The sequence below is a fragment of the Ostrea edulis genome, chromosome 6 (genome assembly GCF_947568905.1).
Source record: "Ostrea edulis chromosome 6, xbOstEdul1.1, whole genome shotgun sequence".
Lineage (NCBI taxonomy): Eukaryota > Metazoa > Mollusca > Bivalvia > Ostreida > Ostreidae > Ostrea > Ostrea edulis.
The window spans coordinates 91,128,902-91,156,819 of NC_079169.1; the positions used below are offsets into that span (position 1 = coordinate 91,128,902).

The window sequence follows — 27,918 nt, forward strand, 5'->3', positions numbered from 1 at the left end:
TATTTTTTAGTTTTGATGTTAAACATTAAATTTATAACTCATATAATATTGACAACCAAAATGTTGACCTTCTGAATGCAAGAGTAAAAGCTATATTCCACACTTAAATCTTTGTTATGTAAACAAAGACTCGAGTCTTTTTATATATATAAACAAACTGGTGAAATATTGAATTTGTAATATATAGCATCTTAATTCTGCATAGTCACAAAATTTAACTTTTAGATGACACATTTTACACAAAAAATACTTGAAATGTGCAAGATATAATCAGCTTAGATCGATATCCATTTCTATTGAAAATTTCGTAAACAATAACATACCGCAATCTTTGTTTACAAACAAATAATGCATTCTCTAAAATGAGCTTCTGTGATCATGTATAACCTTAATTTTTATGTGAAACCCTTTAAACATGTTAGATAATAGATTTGGATCATTAAAAGTGAAAAATAAAATTTTGGGGAAAATCGTGAATCAGTTCCTTTAAGGCTAAAATATTCCTTTTATTCTTGCATTCAGAAGGTCAAAATTTTGGCTGTCAACATTGAATGAGTTATATTTTTAATGTTTAACATATAAAATGAAAAATATTTTTCTCAAAAATCGTGAACCAGTCCCTTTAAAGAGAGAAAGCGTGACAAAATATGTTTAGAAATACGTGTATCATCTAAACATGCAGCGGGCAGTATATAGTAGCTAAGTACTTCGTTACTAGCTTGAAAATACGGATGTATATTTAATTGCTGTTATAAAATTTAGAAATTCATTTCAAAATTAAGGATTATCTCCCTCACGCATAGCTCTTATCCTTAGACGAATTTGACTCCACTTTTTTTGGCACGCTGTTTTTGGCTATAATAGCTCTAAAACTTCATTGTTATTTCGGATTTCAAACATTTCGGTTGAGCATCACAGAAGAGACATTATTTGTCGAAATGCGCATCTGGTGCATCAAAATTGGTACCGTATAAGTTTTACCTATAGGGAACTTAAACTGCTTCGCAGGTGAGCAAACATTTCTAGAAAGGTGGTAGAGTCCTCTTTGGGCCACGCACGATCAGTGCTTGTATATGCGTGCCCGGTACAAATTACTAATGCATGTTTTACAGTGGTCGGGAGCTTCATGTTTTCTACTAAGATCTGACAAAGGTAGCATTATTTAAAATAAATTTGTAATTTCTCATTCTTCTCAAATAAAGATACAGAGTATATATATTGTTGAAACACTTTATCATACCTTGAAGCAAAATATACACAAATTACCAGATATGTCAAATAAATATGTCTGGAAATATTTCAAGTATTCCAATATTGAGATACTCTATCATATATATATATATATATATATAGAGAGAGAGAGAGAGAGAGAGAGAGAGAGAGAGAGAGAGAGAGAGAGAGTGTGTGTGTGTGCATCTCTCTTTCTCTCTCTCTCTCTCTCTCTCTCTCTCTCTCTCTCTCTCTCTCTCTCTCTCTGTATAAAACATATCCAATGAATTGACAATAAAGAAGAAGTCAAAATGCTAAAATCTAGTGATAACCCTTCATGAAATAAAAACAAAAAAAAACTCGTTATAGATGGTATTTTAATTGCATTGTGTACAAATGTGAAATTAGCACAGTATATATATATATATATATATATATATATATATATATATATATGAGAACTTTTGAGTTAAAATGTGAAGTCAGCAATATATCAGAAACTGAGATTGAGTGCAACGATCCATCTAACGATAAGAACCTTGTGAACGAGGTCAACCAAGAAACAACAAGTGACGTAATCTAAATTGTCCAAAAATTGAATTTGGTTTCTTGTAAAGAATTAAATAAATGCATGAAAACATTAAACAAAGAGACCACGCAGGTGTTTGAGGAATGATGCTAAAAAGATTGTTGATAAAATATGTACAATGTACTAAATTCTGTCCAGGTGTTTCCACACCGGATTCAGTTTTCCTTATCTTGTAGATTGTGTTAAAAATGTTACGTCATCAAAGTTCTACAGTGTTTTATATGATAGAGATTTTCACAATTTATTTTATATCTGTGTAGCCCTTTTAATGGTTTTTCCCTTCATTTGTACGTATCTGCATACTATATATTAAAGGGATAGTAAAGGCAGTGTTGTTTAAAATATTGAACGAAGAATCAAAATGAGTCCAATGGACGCCAGCAAGTCATTTTCTATAAACAATTTTATGCATTTAATTCCAAAACAATCATCATCTTCAAATTACACCCCCCTGAATTTTTGCTTCGTGGACAAAAATTCAATCGGCTATAAAAGTTGGCGTCTAGCATTGCTAGTGAAAATTTTGACGCAATCATAATCATTCCAAGGTTGATAAATATCATCCATTAATCATTTTTATGATACCAGGAAGGAATAACATGGTTTGGAGTGAGAGAAAATAAAATCACCAAAATAAGCGTTACTACCTATTAAGTAGAGAACCTATAGGTACATTGGACACACATTTTTTAGACGATTGCAATGCACCAGGTATGCATTGATGAATTGCAGATTTAAAGTCCTTAGCCAAAACTAAGCTCCCGAATCATGATTCCCTATGTATCTCATATACAAAACTATACGGAAATGTGTTTGTTAAATTGTAAACAATATCTGAAGTAATAGGGTCTTCACATGACAGCCCCTGCAGTTAGTTTTCTTCATTTCAATTCCAGCTACCTTATTACATATATAAGAACACAGTTCTACGTGCAAGGGTGCTTTGCTATCAGTTTGATAATGTGATATAATCCTTGAGTATACAACAGTAAGAAAAAAATCCCCAACGACCTTCTCCTTCGACCTTTAACCTCGTATCAATAGGTACTCTTATTTTTAATTAAAATAGCACACAAGGATCGTCTAAAAAGTTTGTGGACAGGCAAATTCTGGAGCGTGCTTTGCTACGTGATTTAATGATGGGGATTTTTAAAATCAGCATGGGGGTTTCAATAAATAATCCTTACATCAACCCCAACACAACTCAGCAATCACAAAATATCACTTATAATCTCTTTTATTAAATAGTAATAAATACCGAAACAGCGCCCCAGATTTTGCGCAAAATAGTTCATGAGAGAATTTGTTGTAAATATTTTACGGTAAGCAGTCTGATAAAACAAAAATAATCCATGCAATGTACTTGTAAATTAATTAAGTTGTATATGTCTCAATGTTGCTTATTTCACGGATATATAAAACAATGGGAACACGGGGGTATAGTTGGATAAGTTTATGACCACTTTGATTACGCAGGCACTACCTTACAATTTTGTTTACACAACCTACGACATAAACAAACTAGATATTTATTTTTTATATTTACATTTTATTGATACAAGTCATGTATACAGCCAATCTCTTTATATATTCATCGAAGAAAGAAAAATAATAATGCAAAACTAATATAGATTTATAACTGAGAAAAAATTGGTTAATGTGAATATTCATTTGAACATATTTTATTGACATAAAATCGATCTACAAGTTTCATCTATAAATGTGTGCAGTAAAAAGATTATGTGGTTCTGCTCGAAAGACTTTTCATTAAATGCGTTAAAGTAAAAGGTGTGTATTTATGATATCTAATTCATCATAAGTCGGAATATTAGGTGCTCAGATTTTTTTTGAGCATTGATTCTTTATTTTCCTTAAGCTATACAGCTCATCGTTTATAAATACAAAATATTTACAAATATATACAAATAATACAGTAGAGGGTGAGTAGACATACAGATACAATTTTGAGGATATAAAATCAATGCATTTCAACATACATATAACAATATACGTGAATAATATGTTGAAGCAAGTACATTTTGTACAGAATTCATAAGTTACATGAAGATCGAAACTTTGCAGTCTGTTGTAGGAACTTTCCTAAATTATTGAGTTCTTTTGTATTATTTACACTAAGAAGCTTTACTAATTTGAAAGCATTATAATCCCTTTTTACACACAGTAAATTAATGGCATATTTAAATAATTCTACTCGTAATTAACGTTCGTCCATACACATCTTCCTGTTTTCCACAAGAACAAAAATGATTATATATCAGCAATAGTTTATCTGAATAAATCAGGATTAACCAATCAGCAGTGCCTTAGGTAATTTGTTATGAATTCTATTATTACAGCGTTTGCCAAATACAGAAATTAAGACGATGGTTTTGAATTTTAAAAAATGTTATTCTGCTTTTTTGGAATTTATTCATATATGCAATTGCTATTTTTTAAATTCAAATACTAATTTAAAGAGTTAAAACTTAGAACATGGTAATTCGTGTCCGTTTTTCTTTCTAAACAATGCATGGTAGGAGAAATATGTCATATTGTAAAATTTGAATCCAACTATTGCAGATTTAAGGAAATACTAAGTACATGTATACATATAATATATGATAACTTCCAATAATAACGAATTTTGAATCTATTTTGCCTTAAAACTGAATAAAAATTTTGATATTGAATTAAATAACACACACACACACACACACACAAATATATCACAGATACACAGCAGATGATGTTATACATACTGAAATAACGAGGAGAATGTTTACAAAGACAAAAATATTATACTACCACATTCTCCATACAGAACGGATGTGGTCACATTCTCCATACAGAACGGATGTCGTCACACTCTCCATAAAGGCAGAACGGATGTTGTCACATTCTCCATACAGAACGGATGTTGTCACATTCTCCATACAGAACGGATGTCGCCCTGGATGCTTCATAAAGACACATGCAGTGGAATTTTCACAAGCTTGATTCTGCATTATATAACATTGTTTACACACGAATTTGACTTATTGAACCCTTCAGTTTTTAGAGAAGAAAATTTCTAAACATTTTTTCTATATATATTCCTATGTTCAACTTTGAAACTCTTGGGGCGAATTTGTTGTGCTTAAATTAGTTTTAGTCTCGAATCAGTTTAGTAAACTTTTTATTTGTTTTTCGAACTGGTTTTGAACTAGTTTAAAACCAGGACTGGTTTTTTATTTGTTTTTACCAAAACTTAAACCAGTTCGTTAAACCAACTAAACCACCTCTGGGAGCAGTTTATTCGGTTTACGAAAGAGGCGGGAAATCAATCCAGCATGGCGATGTTGAAAACTTTTTCACCAACTGGCTATTTTATGTATTGCTTTAGAAATTCTCGACAAACAATATTAGCAAGACGTTTCACGATACCAAATACTATATATTCACATACTCCAAATTGGTCAGCAATGGCTTGTATTGTCATTTGAGTTGTTAGGTAGCATATGAAAATGAATAATTAAGAGGGATGTAAAAGTTTCTTGACTCATTCTAAATCTTTGTCTGAAATAATGTTCGGCATACTGGGGACCTCCTCAACATAAAAAGGAAATCTAGGGATTCTGATCCGACGTTGGGGGACCAGGCTCATCAGAGCAGAGCAGATTGATGTTTGCATTTGGATTTGAGATAGCCCAACTTCAGGATCTTCTGTATCATCGCTTTCTAATAATGTATTATGAAGGATTAGAGATACACATGCTAGTTTTTATCTTCTAGACGCCATATTTGTGATTTAAACTGTTCATTTGTTTCTTCGCTGTAAACCAAAGTGAAACCAAAACTGGTTTGAAAACTAGTTTCAAACTCATAAACCAAAACCTTAACCAGTTTATGAGCAACAAATTCGCCCTTGGTGTCAAAGCCTGGTATCAGGACTCATGGTTTAAACAATGTTGAATCTTCATCATATAAGAAAGTCTTCATGCGAGTTTGATTTTTCTGATTCAGTGGTTCTTGAGAAAAGGATTATTTTAGCATCCCATCACCAGACAGACTGTGGACAAGATTTGATCAGAGAAGCGTTATTGAGACTTAGCGCAGGTGAGCTAAAAGATATACCATGTTCTACCTGTATTGAAGAAGGCACGATAAGGAAATGAAAGGCTGGCGGTGCATAACACGGACCTATTCGTCACAACACAGAAGGGACTAACATGGTCCCCAATAAAATAAAAGAGGCTAACACGACCCCATTCTCCACTAAAAAAGGAAAAGACTAAAATGAACCCGTTCTCCACTAAAACAGAAGAGAAGAGGCTAGCATGAACTCGTTCTCCACTAAAACAGAAGAGAAGAGGCTAGCATGAACCCGTTCTCCACTAACACAGAAGAGGCTAGCATGAACCCGTTCTCCACTAAAACAGAAGAGAAGAGGCTAGCATGAACCCGTTTTCCACTGAAATAAAAGTGGCTAACATGAACTCGTTCTCACTAAAATAGAATGGCTAACGGGAACCAGTTCACACTCATACATAATGCATGGGCTAATGTGAACCTGTTCTCCACTAAAATAGAAGGGTCATTAATGGCATAACATGTATTGAAATCAGTTCAAATCCGGTCAGGACACCTTAATTTGTGCAAACCACGGAATTATACTGATCATCAGCATATGCATCTACAATGTATAATCAAGTATCATGAACTATAGTTTATCTAGTGTTAAAATATCTTATTCATCTTCAGTCCCATTCTTAAAATAAATCATATTTAACATACATTTATGTATGAAAGGTGAAGATAACGAACAGTGATCAATCTCATCACTCCTATAAAGGTGAAGATAACGAACAGTGATCAATCTCATAACTCCTATAAAGGTGAAGATAACGAACAGTGATCAATCTCATAACTCCTATAAAGGTGAAGATAACGAACAGCGATCAATCTCATCACTCCTATAAAGGAGAAGATAACGAACAGTGATCAATCTAATAACTCCTATAAAGGTGAAGATAACGAACAGTGATCAATCCCATAACTCCTATAAAGGTGAAGATAACGAACAGCGATCAATCTCATCACTCCTATAAAGGTGAAGATAACGAACAGTGATCAATCTCACAACTCCTATAAAGGTGAAGATAACGAACAGTGATCAATCTCATCACTCCTATAAAAGGTGAAGATAACGAACAGTGATCAATCTCATAACTCCTATAAAGGTGAGGATAACGAACAGTGATCAATCTCATAACTCCTATAAAGGTGAAGATAACGAACAGTGATCAATCTCATAACTCCTATAAAGGTGAAGATAACGAACAGTGATCAATCTCAGAACTCTTATAAAGGTGAAGATAACGAACAGTGATCAATCTCATCACTCCTATAAAGGTGAGGATAACGAACAGTGATCAATCTCATAACTCCTATAATGGTGAAGATAACGAACAGTGATCAATCTCATAACTCCTATAAAGGTGAAGATAACGAACAGTGATCAATCTCATAACTCCTATAAAGATGAAGATAACGAACAGTGATCAATCTCATCACTCCTATAATATTCAATTATGCTAATTAGAATGTTAAAGCTATTGATCCTGTAATACATTTCATTTCTGAATTAAAACATTTTGAAATTCACAATAACGTTGCAGTGTGATGAGGTATAAACTGTTGCTGTTGAGTACCAGTCGGACACTACACTGTGACAGATAAACAAGTACTGTGGTAAACATATAATATTGCTTACACGACATTTGACACACAACCAATGAACAAACGACTAAGATCAATTTAATTTTCAGTGTCTTAATTTACTGTAGAAGACATACATTTTACAGAATATTTTGGAACATATTGTACATTGTTTACAACGAAGTCAAAATGAACGATCAGTTTAAGATAACAAAATTCAAAATTCTATTCAGTACCGAGATGTATAACAATGAATATCATCATATATATGGGAAAATGGCGAGACAAGTAAAACGTCTATATGCATGTACCATACACATTCGAGTCTTTTCTCGGTGCAAGGGGTTTTGAATATTTATGGGTTGATATATTTTTGACGTAATTTGGTTGTAATAAGTAAACATATTTTTTTTAAAATAAAAAAAAATACTGGACTTGTAAATTTTCTATGATGTTGAAAATATACCTGTTTTACTCCTCCTTATATAACTCTTTATAAAGAAATCAATGGAGTGAATGGCATTCCGTACGGTAAATTGCATTCATTTCATTTATGAAAATATGAATTTGATATTCATTATCCTCGGGGAAAAGTTTTTGTTTTTGTACCAAGTGTCGTTAATGATCCTAAAACACCCTTAAAATGGCAGTTATATTTGTGGAAGATTACAAACAATTGACGCTTATTCATGGCTATCTCTAGGTCTTAGAGATATGAATTATATGGAATTTATTAATAGGATTAAAATGCATCACTAATTACAACACAATCCTCTTCGATGACGATATAACACTTGTTGAATTTAAAACTACGAACCACCGTCCTTGGATTTGCCTATGCTCCTGTATGAAAGGTTTAGATAACGAACATTGATCAATCTCACAGCTCCTACAAGCAATACAAAATAGAGAGTTGGGCAAACACGGACCCCTGGATGTACTAGAGGTGGGATCAGGTGCATGTCTGGGAGGAGTAAGCATACCCTGTTGACCGGTCAAACCCGCCGTGAGACGTATATCTTGATCAGATAAACGGAGTAATTCGTAGTCAAAATCAGCGTGCCAAGAACGGCCTAACAATCGTTATGAAACACGCCAGACAGCATTTGACCCAATGATAATCTATATTGGTAAATGTATGCTGAGACTTTTGACTATGCTCCTGTATGCTGAGACTTACTTCAAGGGAGCGTTATCTGGAAATTCACAAATTTTTGTTAATCATGAAATTATCAACGCAACACATCATTCGTCAGCACCACAATAAACTTATTTCTTTTACCACACAGAATGATAAATGTAGTTCCATGTTTCTCACAAGATTATTGTAATTGCTATTTGATATTTTTATTTCAATATTTTTTACACCTTCACAAACATCTATCTTCTAGGAGTGTTAATTTCATTGAAACCTATCAAGTTTCTTGAGTCAAGTAATATCAGGCGAAATAACGTTACAAATGCAATTATTTGCTCAATATGAAATTGCTGAGAAAAAAAATCTGCTAGTGATTTTATCGGAGTGTTTCCACGCGAAACAGTTTAATGTCGAAAATAAATTAATTTACGTGAATGCACATAAAGGATTATAAGGTAGATATATCTACAATATAAGACTTGTAACAACAGCATTGTAGATAAGTTAAAACACTAGCCTGTATGATACAATCATTCGACTTTTCAACCCTATTTAAAAATTTTGACCTCCCCAAAAATAAATCAGAAAATAGGTTTGATCGATGATAGGCCAAAATATCATTTGTGAATAATTAAATATAAAGGTAGTTTCATGGGGAAAATTTGTGGTAAAAATGGATTTTTAGCAATTACCAAAAACAGACACAATTATGCATGTAGTTTTACAAAATTCTATATAACAATTTTGTTTTGGGGTATCCTGTGTCTTTTTAAAATATGTTACTTCTTTTCATTTATAGATAACCTATTTTTTAAAATTTGAGTATCATAAGATAGCGAAGCTGATCAATGTTCATTCATCAAATAAAATGCTCACACGTGTATCTGAAAATCAATATTAATATGTAATTACTTTAGATTTATATAAGATTCAATTGTTTTGTCACATATCTGAATATTGCAGAAAATAATTACATGTAGATAATACGTTCGAAAATGTGTTTAATAATTTATTTGAGGTATTTTCCGAAGTATTCATAAACGTTAGAGAATTTCAAATCACTTTCAAAGAAATACTAATACATTAGAATACGTCAATATACTAATAATATCTTAATGATTATTTTTTATTTAAAGAAAAAAAACCCAAATTTCACCCTCTTGCCACCTGGACATTTCAAAAGTTCCTAAAATTATCCCCATTTCTTACATTTAATTGACATGACATTTGTGTAAGGTACGCATCCCCCAATTGACCTTTCATTTTTATACTTTTAACCTTGAAAAGCTAAATGGGAATGGTAACAGTATCTTAAGGACATGTGTCATTAGCAAGGCACTTTGAAGGTTTGGTAAAACTCAAGAATGAATTTTACAAGTACACAAAGACGAACCAACGAACACAGAAAATCTGTTTAATCCTAGGGGATATAATTATAAATTTATTTTAGCGATAAATCACATACATGTAGAATGTTAATGATTTGAACGCTGTTCAAAGTTAATAAATATGATAAACTAGACCCAACAAATAAATTTTCAGATTTCTATTTCTAACAGAAACATTTTGTATTATATTTGATATTTGTATCATCTAAACTACTCTTAAATATTGCTGAAATGTTTTCTGTTAAATTATGTTGGCGCAACAGCAGATATATACATTTTTACATTACACAATTGCCTGTAATTTCCATTGTATTCACATTGATTCCATCAATTCTGTTAAGAATAACAAAGATCGGAGACACGCCAAGTTTCTTTGATATTTGGTGATGTTCTGCACGTCGAAGTGTCCAGACGACAGTATAGTATTCAAACGACATCATAGATGCCTTGCATAATATCCAACAAAAGTTAAGTTTACAGATTGTACAGTTTTCATCTGTTTTGCACATCACTAATATTTTTAAAGGCTGATAGATTTGACAATCAATTTATAACAAAGATGAAAATAAGAAATTTACTATTCTTATATTGATACAATATTTCATTTATCATTCTTAAATTCATATTATTTTTCATTTATTATTCTTGTATCAATATGGTAATATATTCATTATATATCATATTTAACATGATGATATATTCACTATTGGTATTATTGAATAACATTATAAAATTGTTGACAGTTTGTAGTTCCATACGATACTTCAATATTTTTTTCAATATTGAATTGTTTCTGTTTTATATCTAAGATACTTTTTAGCAATAAAATGTTCCTACATTCTAAAGAATTTTAGCGTGCAATACCTGGGTAATTACTGATCACCAACTTTTCATAAGTGATTAGATCCGCACCGAAACGTTCCGGGTACAAGTTAACGTTATCACACTCTAGTTGCAAACAAAGATGGCGAACCAGCTGTTTTGGCTAAGCTCTGGTATCTGGTTTCGATATTTTATCTATTTTAAAAGTATCAATCAATTTTTGTAACATTTCGACCCTGATATATTGTTACGGACCAGTGATTATCATGATCACAGTTTGAAACATTTTACCAGCACAAGCAATAATCAATGCATTCGGATGAACATTGATAACGTGATATCGGTACCAATAATGCCCCAGTTTCTAGACTTCGTGAGAAATAAATACATTATCAAAATATAATAACAAAATTGTGGTTTAGCTACATATATGTATATACTGTATAATAAAGGAGTTCTTGAATTTATATTAGTGAATATCAGCATTCGGTGGGTGTAAAAATCCTCTCACAAGTTCGCAAATTTTCACACTTAACTTAGCCTATATCCACCAATATACATGCATGTAAGTTCAATAATCCTTATATATATATATATATATATATATATATATATATATATATATATATATATATATATATATATATATACATGTATACTATTCTTTGATACTATATTACATTTATTATTTTATATATCATAGAATAGTACATTGTAAATTACATAGGAAATTTCTGACATTGATACAATTTACTATTCTTATGGCAATACAATAATTTATTTATAAATCTTATTTTGATAAAATTTTATATTTACAATTCTTATAGTAACATGATATTGTATTTTCTATTCTTAATATATGATTATTATTATTTCTATTGATATTTTTATATAATACATTATCAAATTTACTATTTTTGATATGATATCTATCATACTTGTATTGGCAAAATACATGTATTTATTCACAGACAGACATACTGACATTATATGTTTACATTGGTTTAGGCCGCTTGTATGTTACAGTTTTCATAGATAACCCTACTGCGGATTATAAATATTTACTATCATACCGAAGTTTAACCCTTGTATGTTTCTGAAAACGATGCAATATAAAGGCATGCCTTAATGCTTTATATGTGCCCTGACACTGCTCTATGCACCCCGGCCTTTTCTACATCCTTCATAATGCACGAATATTTCAAAATCATTGTTCTAAACATTTCCAAAGATTTGCAAAATTTTAATTATAATATTATATTATATTCCGAACTAATAAGTGAATTTCTGCGGTCTACATCTAATGTGAAAGACTTGGGGAGTCTTGTTTGCAGTCATTAATAAGTTAAGAAAATTTGGAAGATGTATATATTAAATTGAGTTGTAATTGACACCCTTTAAACTAAAATGTCTCTAAAGACCAATCTTAGTTACATCTTAATCCTGATATACCTTCGATAGCATGCCCGCAGAGGCATGTGTCAGCATATGTCGTATAATCCCATTTAATATTCTTATCTAAGCAAAATGCATAATTAACTCGCTAGACCATCAGAAATGAGGATGCTTTCTATCACTTCGAGTACTAGCATTATCACCCACGACTGACCAAATCGCTGACAGAACATGTGTAAAAGGGGTGTCTTTTTCCCGAGAAGACCAACAAATTACATAAACAATGTGTGCTTCGCTCGGCACGTCTGTCAAAAATCTGTCAGCTTCAATTGGACAACATCATGAGCCACTTTAGCCTGAAAAGTATCTCGCTACGTTCAGAGAAAACGGCCTCTTAACTGTACTCAATTATTATGGTATTTATCATTAGTAACCCAATTCCCGATGAATATAAAGATACGCTGAGATAGACGAGCTCCTCTATTCCCACTAATTTGCGTTTATTATCATATTTGTTTATGCAGTAAAATTATATTTGCATAGAATACATTCTTATCCGTTTTCTCTGATGTTTTGTCTCGAGTTTTTTCTTCTTTCTACGGTAGAGTATATCATGCGATATTTTCTCCTAAATATGATTTATCAGATCGCAGGAACTGCGATTCTACACATTGAAGTTTCTTTGAAATGTATTGTCTCCACGTTTGTTTTCCCTAAAGAGACGGGTTGTCTTTGTTCGATTTGTTTAGCGCTTTATTTACTCAAGTTTCATTTTCATGACATAATCATATAATATTGCATGCACACCTTGTGTTCATCTGCATCAGAGATACGCTTTTTTTATTTAGACAAATATATTGTAGTGCAGTGACCCGATTGTATGAAAAATGTGATTACTATGAATTACGTCTTTTCTTATCAATTCAACGTGTATCGATATTGAGAGCATTAATGGTTTTGAAATAAGGTAAAATGGGCGTATCTCCGTAATATCTTTTTTGAATTTGTGCTTCATCGTCATCAAACACTAAATGTTCTTGTAGATATTAAACCCGATAACAAAAAAACTCATATAGACCCGACGCAAATCACAACATGGAGAAGAAAAATGGGGGTTAATGATTTTTATATACAAAATACGATATAATCCATTCAGAGGCACAGTTGTATAAATCTTTGCACATTCTTACAAATATACATTAAACCAGTAGGACGCATATCTGTAAAATAAATTCAAGTCAACGTGACATTTCTTCACATTCCAGACAATAATTTATATACACCGAATTACTTACAACACAGTTTTAGGTCCACATCTTTGAATATATTGTCATTTTTTTCTCCACATTGATTGTCACTTGCCATACGCACCAAATATTCCCATGGCCACCCCGTGTTCATGGGCTTTGAGTCTAAGAGCGGCAATACTAGTGCTTCTTCTCTCGGAATTTTCGCACGGATCAAGCGGCGGCGATTGAGACACGGGTAGGGACATTGTCGGCTGGTGGCTGACAGGATATGACGACAAATGGCTAGGATGTGCCAGTCCCATAAAATTGGGGACTGTGGACTGCGAGGCCATGCAAGTGGAATTTTGCATAGAATAAGGAATTTGAGGTGATGTTGCCCACGGGTTGTGTTGAAGCTGAAAGGTCAAAAGAAAATTTAAATTAAAGAATTGGAAATCTGACAATTGAGAAATTATCCTTGAGATTTGTAGTTATGTATTACATTTATCTTTACAATATTTGCGACAAACAAAATTTTTAAACAGTGGGGAAAATTTGTATAGTGTTTTTAGGGAGGGTTAATATATTTTAACTTTTGAACATCAAAGAAAATTTACAAGTCCCTAATTTTTAAAAGGAATTTGATATCTGTACTTATTATGATCAAACTGTGTCAAAAATATATAGCAACCCAGGTACTCATTTTTAATTTTTTGTTTTTGGTATCAAGTGTCCTTAATTTGATGAGCAATTAAATTAGAGAATACTGTATTTCGACGAAGGTAGAGGTGATGAGAGAATTTGTTTCAAAAGATTTATACATTCGATATACTCACCTGCGGATAAGCATCATGTCTTGGTGTGAGCTGGAAGTCGTACGGGTTGGATCCGCCCGTCATCGCCCTCATTCCCTGCAGCTGACCGAACCGCTCCCTCTTTCTCCACTTGGCCCGACGGTTTTGAAACCAAACCTAGAAATCATAAAAGACGTATTAATATTTCTTATCAATAAAACAGAAGATCAGTGCAGTATGTATTTTGTGCCTTAGACAATAAATAATTCCTTTGAGAGAAAAACAACATCCAAAATACTGAGTATCTTCCCAATTCATACTGGAGTTTGCGCTTGAAAAAAAAATCAAACACAATCATCATTTTTTGTCTTATGAATTACATCGTTCATTTAATTTATCATAATATGTTATTTTGTACATAAAAAAAATTATCGTACGGTGAAAATTCTTTCAGCACAACCAGCGATGTTTTAAAACTTTTGTTAAAATATGCTTGCAACTCATTTTCATACGATTTTTTTTAATTCTGTTCCCTGTTCACGTTTTGTTCTAAAGTAAAATAGATCTTCTTGAAAATAATTCCCTGTTTTGTTTAAACATGTCTATCGTTTTTAAAAATTTAGTAAATAACTTTTGTCTATACTTTAAAATTCATGCTGAATCAACTGTAAACCATGTAGACCTAAATTCTAATTGACAATCAATATAATTTTCATGAAAACTAATTCTTTATAAACATGCACTTCACAGCATTAAATTGGATTTCGAGATGAAACATAATATGAATCTGAAATACTTTTCATCTGGTCTTTAAGGAAAACAAACCACACGTCCAGTATTCTGTAACATTTGAAGTAGTATTCACTTGTCCGCACTGGACTTTTAATCAAACGAAAAGCGAATTTTACACAAACAGACATGTGTGTAAATAAATCGACAGAAAATGGTTCGAATTAACGTTTATTGAATTTGGCAGAGTACATGGACTTCACGACGGTAGCTAATTAACACCACATGTCTCCCCCTGGCTGTGGCAGAACTCGGAATAGTCGTATGCCTGGTCGAGTATCGACCCATGCACTTTAAAGAACCCAAAAGTGAGAAGTCACTCCAACTTTTCTTTTGCTTTATGCTCAAATTGTGTTTTAATTATTCGTTTGGCAATACAAGGCATAAAACTAAAACAGAAATAACATCATTTTTCTTTTAAGATATATTATTTCAGGTGCCGTGTTGGTCTGCGTCGGACGGATGGGGTGCTTTGTGGTGTTTTAGTGGAAGCTTTGATGCATCGCGCGCCACAGGAGTTATCATTTAATTAAAATATTCATTTGTATGCATGTCTTCTTTAATTGAGAAATATTTCTAACTATCCCAAGGAAAATATATAGCATACCTTGAACACAAGGTCACAGATGTGGAAAATGTTTTGAACGTGAATGAAAGGGTTTCATCATATGGGCAAAGTTTTAAGTCTAGGTATTGCGTTAAACATTCATCCTTAGAATATCCTACAATATGGCGATTTTTTTTTTAGAAATATGAAAACATAATACAGATGAATTAAAAAACTTTTAGCGATATTGAAGTTTTCCCCTTCAAATTATATAACCTTAAAAATTTCAAAGAGCAATCATATGTGTGAACGCCATCTGTACTATCAAAAAATAAAATACACAGAACAAGCTCCGTGTATTTTCTGTAAGTACCTGACCACCAAACTGACGGAGAAAATCATTGCAAACAAAATCACGAGCAGAATATGTATATATAGTTCTGAAATGCATGTGCATTTGTCTGACAATCGGCAATTATCCTGCTTCGTCCACAAATCCTTACAAAAATGCAAGTGTTCTCACAAAGTACATGTAGATAAGAATGCGGATCGTGTTGATTTCATGTAAATTACCGATAGAATAGCGCCTAACGAATGTCTTTCCATTGAATCCGCTCTGAAAAGCCCTTTATGCTTTACATCTTGAAAGTTTATTATCTCATTTGAAAAGTGGGCGTGACTTGAATTGCTTAACAAAGCTTGAATGCTAATCTTTTATTTCTTTTGTAAATGGGGATCTAATGGAAAATCATAAGAATTTCCCCTTGAATTATGAAAACTTTGTGGCGCATCCAGCTCAGACAGTGGGTTTTTATATCTTAAGTTCAGACAGATTAACTTGTTTATATCTTAATTAATTTCGAGTTTCCTTTGCTTAAAGCAAATTATAGAAGTGTACACGTTGATTTGAAATTTCAAAAAAACTCGATGCCAAAATTCTCAAAATAAAACAAATAATCGTCAAAGGAATAATGAGCAAAAGGAAAAAAACCCTCCGTTTTCTTCTGATATAAATATCATTTCTTTGTAAGTGACGTCGGGTCCATTTAGCGAAAAATAAGAAACATTTGAAAAGTGAATAGTTTTATCGCCAGCATTGTCTGCAATGGGCAAACGACGCCGTCACGACTAACCTCCCAAAGAGCGCGCGGCACTGCAAATCGTCATTACCCAAAATAACGGAATAATGCATTAATCAGATTAAGCAACAAAATTTCGACTTCCTGGCGAGTTTAATTATTGCAATGATTAGCTATCTGCCGATGTCTTTCAAACGTTCCGAGATATCCAACGTTGTGGGTTTTTTTTCGTAACCTCGACTCTGTCTTTTGAAAAAAAAAATTGAGAAGGAGCATGGAGGTTTTCACATTTGCTCTCCGATGGGTGGGTGAATTTCCTACAAACTGATATACTTCAAAGAATGCTCCTTGTGCATTGATATGATATATTCCGTAATAAAATTCCCCAGGACAGAAAATTTTAATTAAATCGCAGCACCGCTCTGAGATTGGTTAGCGGGAATGTTTTTAGATGCCGTTTTAATGTTACGTATTTTCAGATCGCAGTCTGCTTTTCAGCCGCATGACCCTCATTAAATGTTCTAATTTTTTGAGATTCTATCTGAAAGCATTCGCAGTCATTCATATTTTCCCCTCATGATTATTATCCTTTTAATTGATTCAGGAATATAACAGGAGATTAATTTTCTGTTAAAAGCAACATCTAAATCGTGTTAATTTTATTTATCAGGTGTAAGCCTTCAATTAGAGTACATTAGAGATGAAATCGTTATTTTCTCACCATTAGACGGATTCAATGTTTTAGATTTCTCTCTTGAGACAAGAGTTTCATCAACATAAATCTATGATATATATAAATACATCATTCTAAAAGGTATCGATTCTTTATCAACTGTTAATCTGTACAACTTATCAGTACAAGCATAAATTAAAAACCCAGCAGTCGGTTGATTAAATGCTTACAATTTACGTAAAGTAATCTATATAAAAAAAATATCACCAGTGTTATATCACATCAAAACTTGATAGCATAGTAAATTAATTTCCCCCAGACTGCTAATATCATTTTATTTTCAGAATTATCAAAATGATTTCAAAAATTAAAACATTGAAAGTTTATTTGCTGATAGTAAGTTTTGACAAATTCAAAATTAGCTCACAAAATTCAAAAGCGTGCGACAACTCGTATTTGATCGATAATATTTCATAATTTATCTAAGGAAATATACTAATGCAAATATTTTATAATTTAAGAAATGCACTTTCATTTCAATTAAATTTGGAACAATATTTAAATATTTTCCGTTAAACTTATTTGATGGAAATTATTCGTGGTTGATATATCACATGAATATGTCATTACATGATACAAATAGGAAAGGTGGGAATTTCGAAAATCGATTATTCTTTAGATAAACAATTCAATGAATTGAAATGTGCATTGATTAAGTAACACAGGACAGGACATGAACTGACGCAAACATAAATATTTTAAAAATAAAAATTTTTGAAGACGTGCTTTGTCATTTAATGAAACAGTACGCTTATAAACTTTGTAACAAAATTTCAGAATTCATCTATCAAATTCTTAGATCCAAAGTTAGCAGGTTTACAATGTAATGCGTAACCCCAGAACAAAATGTTGTGTCATGAACACGCAGAGTGCACTATTCGTGAAACATGAAACATTCAACAGTAAAGTATATAAAAATGTTTGTAATACCATCACTCTCAATGATCATTCAAATCTTTTAAAGTTGTAATTTTTTTTTTAAAAAGTCGAGAATTATGCCAAATGTTTAATAAAGAATTATAGTTTTTATGCTAAAAATATATATACACATATTTATCACCGAAAAATCATAAATTGAGAAATTACATGAAATTTACTTCTCAACAGGAGCTAATTGAATTAGAAAACTATTCGCGGGCTCACAAATAATGCAAACAAGTGTTTTGAACGTGAGTAATCACTTGTTGTTATTAGTCATTTGTTTGATTTTAAATCTTCATGTTTAAATAAGGCGAAAACAATGAACTCGAGTCAAACAAAATCCGAAGAAAAAAATCTGAGAGCATGGACCTACCGAGTTTAGATTATTGGCTCTCTACAGCGCCGATTACGATGAACGGTTTCCCCCCGTGCTGTGGTAATTGATAGACCAATTTTCATATTCAAATAATTGAATTATTATAACTAGATAAGTGAATATACTTTGGCCCTTGTTTCATCAAGCGATCAAAAGAGACACTGATGGTATATTTACACCGTTTGATAGGCAGGATAGTTGTCAGCCTGTCTGCGGTCCGAATTCCGGGTTGCTCACTCCTTAATTTTACGACCAAGATGGAATATCATAAACCTTTTACATTTCTTTAATTCAAACGAGATATTTAAACATGTATAATTGATAAAAAGGCTATTAAGTTCATGTTAACATATAAACTTCAAGCTAATTTATCCATAGACTTCGCAAGTCGCTTTCGTCTTCTCCTCTTTTGCGAAAGAAAGAAGTTCAGCAATTTTATTTTCATTTGAAAGACAAAAATGAAAAAAAAGTAAAAGAGACTATTAAGTTCCATTATAATTAAATGTAGATTTTCAACTAATCTAAATGCACGTTCGACCAGACATTTTGTCTTCGGATTCTCTTTGAGCGTTTGAATTTGTTCGTTGTCGAAGGTACGACACGCCGCATTCTCTGTGGGCGGGGACTCGTGCGTTGCGCCCTGGGATAGCGCGTGCATCGCGTAACCCGCTGGGTCATTATAATTTCCATCAGCTGGATCGTTTTCATGCTTGCTTCTTAGATAAATATGATTATGCTGATGAGTGTTTATGTTCCTATAACATCAACTTTTCGACATCAAGCCCATGTTTTCCACGTGCTGAGGGTCACTTTTACAGGTCGAGATGAAAGACACACGAATGCATCTGTAAATTTCTTGTCTTCTTTAATCGTAGTATAAAATTGTCAACATGCAAGAATTTTTCCCCCCGTATCTACTCTTTTTGCACATCTTGTGGGATTTAATCGATTCCACACGCTGCATTTTCGGACACTTGAAAATGTTAACATTTTATTAACACGTAGAGTGCAGTTTTAATGTTGAAATGAAACCAAAATTATTTTCTTTTTTTGATGTAATGAATAGTTAAGAAATTCTATTAATTCTATGTCTTTAAGTACATTAAACACTTGTGCTATTCGTGTCACACGCTTTGTAAAGTAATAAATTTTCTGGGGAAAATGTGTTTGTGAAGATGAAACAAATTATTAAGTGCTTAAAAATTATTTCTTCTAGAAGTCAAGGCAAGCAATTGAGTTGAGAGTTGTTTCATGTTTAAACTTTTTCAAGTTATCCAAAATCGATGTTGATTAAAAGACCGAAAAAACTGAACATTTCAATTTTGTAAGTTAAAATGAATAAGTAAACATATTTAATAAAAATAATAAACAAGATCATTCTTTTCTTAATAAAAGAATCGCATATTGCTTCATCTTATTTTTATATAAGTGTATTCATTTAAAAAAATGTTGATATTTCAATCACATTCCCCGAAATGGGACTAAAACAGTGAAATTTTAGATTTTGTTGGATGTTCGTACACCAGTGTAACGTACAGATATACTGATGTACTAAGGCACTATACCAGGGGACTGTAGGCGATAATAAAAGACAGAGGAACTCGGTTTAAGAGATTAGAAGGAACACATAGATATAGTCAACAAGATTTTTCATCTTTTAAACAGTAAAGGATAGTAGGAATCGAAAGTATTTTTCTAAAGTTTCACCCATCTATTTTTTTCTTTTTTTACAATAGAAAACTGCTGTAATCAAAACACAGCGTTTGCGTGATTTATAAATGCGAGGATGAATATACAGTAATTATAAATCACAATTTCCATTTCATTTGTATGTAAAATATTATAATTGTGTTATGTGTGTTATGATCCTCCTGTAACCCAGAGATGAAGATTCCTCCGAACAGATTAAAACATGTAATGCACATCGTACGTTTATAAGAGTAAATGAAAAATGTGAAGAAAGCCAAGTCTTGAAGATATTAGTTCTAATCATTTGTCACCTTCTCGTTGGTCACTATAGGTTGTTTGAATACATATAATACAGAAATAAAATACTTTGGGATTTAACTATCTTCGAAACTTTCTTTACAAGTGAAAATGAAAATGACCAGAAATGCACGGTGATATTCATTCGATTGCAGTAGTTCAGTTTGAACTTTGATAAATTAAACCGTTTATCAAAATTATATATAATCAATTCAAATGTGAATGAATGATTTAAATTTGGGGATGAATTCGTTAAATGTTAAGACAAACAATTAGTTGTGTTTTTTTTTCAGCACAAAGAAGTAGGCTTAACAATCACATTTTCTGAACATTGTCGATTTAAAAACTGTGAAATTACAACAATGTTATAATAAAATGTCTATATATAATTTAAATCAAAATGTATATCTTCTGAACCAGTTATAGGTGCATCGATGTAAAGAAATTTACATTATCATTTTGAACAAATATCGTATTATAATAGTTTGGAGTAATTTTCTCTCAGAAATTTTTACAAATATTCTGTCGTGGCAAAATCAAATACGAATTACTAGAGCTAATAGCTTCAAGACTTGGCTTTCTTCACATTTTCCATTTATTCTTATAACGGAAGACAAGCATCTTATAGAACATTTTAAGAACATTTTATTGCACATTTTAAGAACATATTGTACCTTGTTTATAACGTAGTCGAAGTGAACGATCTGTTCAACGTAACAAAATTCAAAATCAAATTTAAAGCAGAGATGTATAATAAATATTATATATATATATATATATATATATATATATATATATATATATATATATATATATATATATATAATGACGATTCAAGTAAAATGTCTATATGCACTCGGGTCATTTCTTAGCGCAATATGAACTTCCCTAAATCATGCAGTTGTTTGATATTATTGACACTTAATAATTGTGTTTATTAATTTGAACAATGATATTTTACAAACAGTTTAACTTTTACTTTTGTGTTTGATATTTATATATCAGCAATCTATATATGTTTAAGTCCTTTGTACATGTATGTACATATTAATATTCCGGGAGTATACGCTTTGTTGGTTGTGCCGCTACCCAAACCAATTAAGTTTTCTTTAAATACAATTTTCAGTAAAATGAAGTTAAACAAACTGGACACTAACATTAAGATGAGGGAGATAGCAAGCTGCACTGCAAGGAAACTTTCGTTTGCACATTTTAGAGTACACAATTTGTTTTTAAATCGACAAGAAACCGATCATCTTGAAGATAAGAAGCGAATTTCATGCATAACAGCGATTGTTCAGTTCTGGAAAATGTGAGAAATAAAAAAAATTATTAGCTTTCTGCATCTAGTTTGTTCGATTTATTTCATTGATAAAATGGTTTGACGGCAAGCGGGCATATTTCATATAAATCTTAGTAAAAACATGGGCATTAAACCTTTAATAGTACGTATTATCTCATTATTGGTCATGCAATGACATTAACGCCTCTTAGAAGTCATAAAGATTGATTTATTTCAGAAATCTTATCTATAAAATACATCTGAAGCCTTTTAAATACTTTTATTCTCAAATTACATTCAATAGAACTACGAGATACTCGGAGAAAGAAAAGGTACTATTGTTAAAAAAAAAAAAAATTCTAGCAAATGTCACTAACTTTCATTGATATCTCAAAAAATGTTTCATTAATCGCATAAACATCTGACAAATAATTATTAATTTTCAATCTATATTTACACGACTTGGGGTCGTTGTTTTTAGAAGGGTTATTGAAGTAAGGCTTTAAAGTGTGTACATGTATATACCTTTTCTCCATATTAATTGCAATCAATTCCTTTGTGAAGTACTGGTTCATATTTACAAAGTTTGACTAATTTGTCAAACTTGGTTTATATTCTGCCAAATGTGATCAATTTGCCACCGCCATTATGTTTACGTTGAATTCAATAGATCTCATACGACATCCGGGGTATGTATATTTAGACAGGCACGTGTAATGCCACCCGCACCCGTGCCGCGCTGTCAACCAAAACCACAGGGGATAGGGGGTTTCGCTTGTGACCTCTTTATAGGTCGCTGCATATATTCCTGACCTTATTTCAAACAATTTGCATCCTTGATTTATAGATTTAGGAAAATCAAATTGAAGACAGAATTGGTTGTAACCACTGGTGCATGTACATGTATTAGTATTACAATGTATCTATACCAAGTTTAGTGCTAATGAGAAAATATGACTGATACATTACATTGTCCAATTTTTACCCGAGTATTATTTAAAATTGAAACACTAGCCGATGCTAAAATGGTCTGAAGATCGTATTCTAAAAGAAGACCTGTCCCGCATGGCGACGTCCAGTTACAATTTTCTTAACGCAATATATTTAGGTGTCAAAATCTAATGTTTCCAAAACTACAAAGCATGAAATTTGCCAATAAGAAATGCTGATAATAAAGCGATAATGAGATATGCTATAAAATAATGGTATGCAAAAATACCTAATGCTGACACGACATTTATTTTTCTGGATATCAATTATGAATATTTCAATTTTTAAAAATGAAATATGTGTAATATGGAATTAGTCTAGGTACAATGTATGTGATACTTAAGTAAAACATAATCTGTTTATCAAACCGTACCTGAACCCTTGCTTCTGTGAGGTTACACCTCAATGCTAGCTGTTCACGTGCATACACGTCCGGATAATGGGTTTTCTGGAATACTCTTTCCATTTCTTCCAACTGGAAGCTGGTAAACGTAGTCCGATTTCGGCGTTTCTTGCTTTTGTCCCCATCGCTAATATCGTCTTTCTTTACATCGTCATCATTGTCGTCTGTCTCCTGTTTGATAAATTTATCCGGAGAATTTGGTCCGGATTTTACACTGTTTCCCGGAGATTCCGTTTTATCCAAAGATGACGGAGTATTTTCATTTGAACCATGATGGATGGTCTTATTAATCTCTCTTTCCATGTCTGTAATCGAAAATATAAAAAAAAAAGACACTAGAAAATTAAAGTCTCTCAAAAACGAATATTTCATTTAAAATAATTGCTGCTATTATTTCATCAAAATACGTCAAACGCAACTCTTTCAATTTTCGTTTTAATTATATAGTTAAAAAAAACAAACTTCTTTGTTCTAATCGGAAAGAAATTAAACATCTAAGAAAAGTTTTGAATTCCATATTATTCGAGTCATTATTTAGTAATCATCGGTGTAATTTTGCGGCTTGCAGCCTCTTGAAATTCCTCCTAAGAAAAAGCTACTTGCTGAATTTCACACTCAATAAAAACCATTCGTGATAAATAGTCTAATCCGTCATGTGTACTCTCAGATCGTTATCAAAAATTGAATTATATGCTGGCTTACAAAGATTATTAACATAAATAAATAGCAATTTATCTTTATTGAAAGTAATGAAATTTATTATTTCCAATCAACACGCCATCGAGAGGAATAGAATTGTTCGCTAACAAGATCTTCTTAACCTTTCAATGATAAAGATAATTTATGATCTTTCAACTAAAGCACCGTGTAAAGAAAACAAGCAAACCCACATTTTTCATATCCTATATTAATTTTTTTCACCATAAAATAAAATACAGCTGGCAGTCTGCGGAAAGACTGAAGAACAAAATTAAGTGATTTGATTACTTTTTATTTATCATTGGTTTGCGTCTTGGCAATGAAATTTTAAATAGTACTGTTACACAAGAGATATCTAGCTTTCCAATTAAAATTACATTCATGTGCGGTTAAATTATGGGAAGTTGGGACATATTGCAGGGGACGTTGAAATACTGCAACTACGAAGAGGTGAAATGCTCATACCTTTATTGATTCGCTCCAAAGACAGGCCCTCTCTACCGCGTGTTCCGAGAATTCCTTCGATTGTGTGTTGGTTGTACGATTCTGGTCTGTTCCCCAAAGATAGATCAGGGGGACGGGGTATAGTTCCTCCCAACATGTCCAATACTCCGGGGCCGCGAATGGAATCAGTAATGGTCGGGTAATCCGAAAACATGGACATTTTTATCAGATTAGTCAATTAAAGAATTATCGTTGATCAGTTGATTCTCAGAGAGCTTCAAAGTAGTAGATTCCGAGTCGCTGAAATGAGCTCTACCTCAAAATTTTTCGGATCGTTGGTTCTTGTATAAATAGAGCGTACGGGGGGCAGTCGCAGTGAACAACAGTTTGTGTAAGTTCTACTGGTACGGAGAGCTTCTGGGTCTCCCCGGGATATCACCCTTCTGTTTAATTATACATGAACCCAGAACAGAAAGATAGAAGAAAAAAACTTGACACGTACGCAAAGATTCCTACCCTTTCAGTCTCTGCTCTGCCAGGGACAAAAACCAACCGATCATTTCAACATGTGTGAATATGTTTGCATAAAATATAATGCAGCGGCTTGATACTTCCCCCTCACAGAACGTCAGTTTTGGCGCGCTTGTGACGTAATATCAATATTGCGATGCCACACTGGCTAATCCGCGAAATCGGTCGCTTTACACTTTGACCATGCCCTAAACACGCTAAACGCTAGTTTACTCTCGCGCAATCCGTCATTGAATTATTTGATTATGAGTGCTAATGAGCAACCACTTTAACCTACGTTGTTTATGATCTAATCTGTATGATACACAGATAAAAGCAAGACACCATGCAATTCACTTAAAAGCAATTCGACGCCAACGGTTGGAAAAGTATACGTAATTGAATTTTTCAATCCATGCTGATAAGAGATGATGCCAGGATTCTATTTTTTTTTTTCATTTGAAGACCTATCAAACGATTTTCGATTTAAAGTAAATAGTTTTTGACAATGGGTTTTGAAAATCGAGATTTATAGCAAATTAAAGAACTCACGTCCAGTACTTCCTTTGCCAGGTATGATATACTTTATAAATCGCGTAAAAATATAAGAATCCTGAAGAAGGGAGAGGGCTAAAATAGGCTGTGCCTGCTGCCCAATTCCATTCACTTGTTTTGTGACTATATATTGTTTAAATTAGATTTATCCTGATTTTAGAATGCAATAAAAGACCCCGCGAAATTACAGTAATTACGTTTGATGTTCTCATGAGGAATTTTTGAACAACAATATGTCCTATTTGTCTTTTTTTCTTTTGCTATTTCCAAATGCTTTCCTAATACAGTCTGTTTGAGAGAGAGAGAGAGAGAGAGAGAGAGAGAGAGAGAGAGAGATTTAGAGAGAGAGAGAGATTTAGAGAGAGAGAGACAGAGAGAGAGACAGAGAGAGAGAGAGAGAGAGAGAGATTTAGATTTACTAGTGTTCGGATATTATGTTTCATGTATGTTACTTGATCGCTTTTCGTAATCCACACAGCTATATCGTTAATGTTTCATCCTCGGAAAATCTGTCATTGTACATACATATACACTGTGCGATACAAGACTGTTAATATTAGCCAACATGCGTATAGTGGGAGGATTGTTTGAGAGCAGCGAGTGTAGAGAAAGCAATAATACAATCAACAATAAAGAAGACAAAGAGCGAATGTGTCGAGGTTTTATAGTTTTTATTTATCATATAATATCATAACGAGAATAAACAACATTCCCCGAGCAAAAGTATAAAGAAAACTCCAAATACCAGACAATTCATGAAAACCAGAAATACTGAGCAAGACGTTAGAAAAGTGCTGGCGACGACAAACCACATGGCCTACAAGTCGGAGTAAACACGGTCTAGCTATTCCGTATCAAATCTTATACTCGGAAACCCAACTGAGAAAGTAATTGAATTTAATCAACATCTAATATGCATTTTCATTTTTATCAAAACTCTCCAGCGTCGCAGCGGAGTAATTTTGACTGGCTCTTGCAGAGCGCGCGCGGCAGGAAGGAGTAGTGCATAATCTGGTGAACATGTTGTGTGCAACATTACATCTATCCTTGTATGAAACGCAATAATTCCTCCACATCATATCGACTTTCTTTTTTTAATAAATGTAAATGAACATTAATTCTATGAACTAACTTCTTATGGGGAGCGATTATGCTGCAAGGTGTGAGTGCTTTTTGTTGGGTTTCTGTACTGGGGGGAATCGATAAATAAAGAGATCACAGAATAACACATCTCTACCATATTGCATTTTATGGGTTTTAAATTCCGTAATGTGTTTTATATACATGCAGACACCCTAATGGGATTTGGGGGGTTATGAATTTCGAGGAAATATCTTAATTTCTTTTTTCTTTAACGGCTCGACCGAAATATTTCAAAAGTTCAAAGAAATATTTATTTCTCAAATAGTAGCGTAACGCTGAACCCCCTGAATAATTTCACGGAGCACTATCTAACATGAAATTCTGTAAACAAAGCAAAAAAAAAAAAAAAAAAAAAAAAAAAAAATGATGATAATAATAAAATGAGAAAAAGCAACGTTTTCTTGCGAGAAAGGGACAATTCTTGATTTATTTATTGATAAGATTTACAACATACATCTAATGACACTTGATGTTAGGCATTAAACTTATTTTTTTTTTTTATTACACACGTGCGTTAAGCTGCATGTTAGATTTGATTTATGTTGAACATTACTTGTTACAAAACTTTATACTGGTAAGTAAGCAAGTGGGTCAATCTATTGTTATAGTGACATGTGTAATACAACGTTTATATTTCAGTAAGATACATGTTAATATAATTTTACTTTTCGTTTGTCTTGGGAAATTACAAACAATATTAGTAAACGCAGAGTCATCAATTTGATTAAAATTTACATTAAGTCCAATTTCATTATATAGAGTTTTTCTTTGTTCTTTATAAAAGGGACAGACAAGTAGAAAGTGTTTTTCAGATTCAATTTAATTAGGTCACACATAGAACATATTCAGTACTTATTTAATTAGGTCACACATAGAACATATTCAGTACTTATTTGATTAGGTCACACATAGAACATATTCAGTACTTATTTAATTAGGTCACACATGAACATATTCAGTACTTATTTGATTAGGTCACACATAGAACATATTCAGTACTTATTTAATTAGGTCACACATGAACATATTCAGTACTTATTTGATTAGGTCACATATGAACATATTTAGTACTTATTTGATTAGGTCACACATAGAACATATTTAGTATTTATTTGATTAGGTCACACATAGAACATATTCAGTACTTATTTGATTAGGTCACACATAGAACATATTTAGTACTTATTTAATTAGGTCACA

At 32.3% G+C, this 27,918-nt stretch overlaps 1 protein-coding gene across 2 annotated transcripts; it reads right to left on the bottom strand.

The window, feature by feature from the left end:
• Positions 1-13,345: 13,345 nt before the first annotated feature.
• LOC125646496 (ALX homeobox protein 1-like) lies at positions 13,346-25,421 on the bottom strand. Of its 2 annotated transcripts, none has more exons than XM_048872823.2 (4): positions 24,532-25,421; positions 23,338-23,672; positions 14,304-14,438; positions 13,346-13,883 (listed from the first exon to the last, which is right to left on the bottom strand). In XM_048872823.2, exons 1-4 carry the CDS (start codon positions 24,728-24,730, stop codon positions 13,593-13,595), a joined length of 960 nt encoding a protein of 319 aa, XP_048728780.1. In that variant the 5' UTR covers positions 24,731-25,421; the 3' UTR covers positions 13,346-13,592. The 2 variants fall into 2 exon arrangements, with proteins under 2 accessions (XP_048728780.1, XP_055998660.1); XM_056142685.1 differs by lacking the exon at positions 24,532-25,421 and adding an exon at positions 23,830-24,306.
• Positions 25,422-27,918: the final 2,497 nt, after the last annotated feature.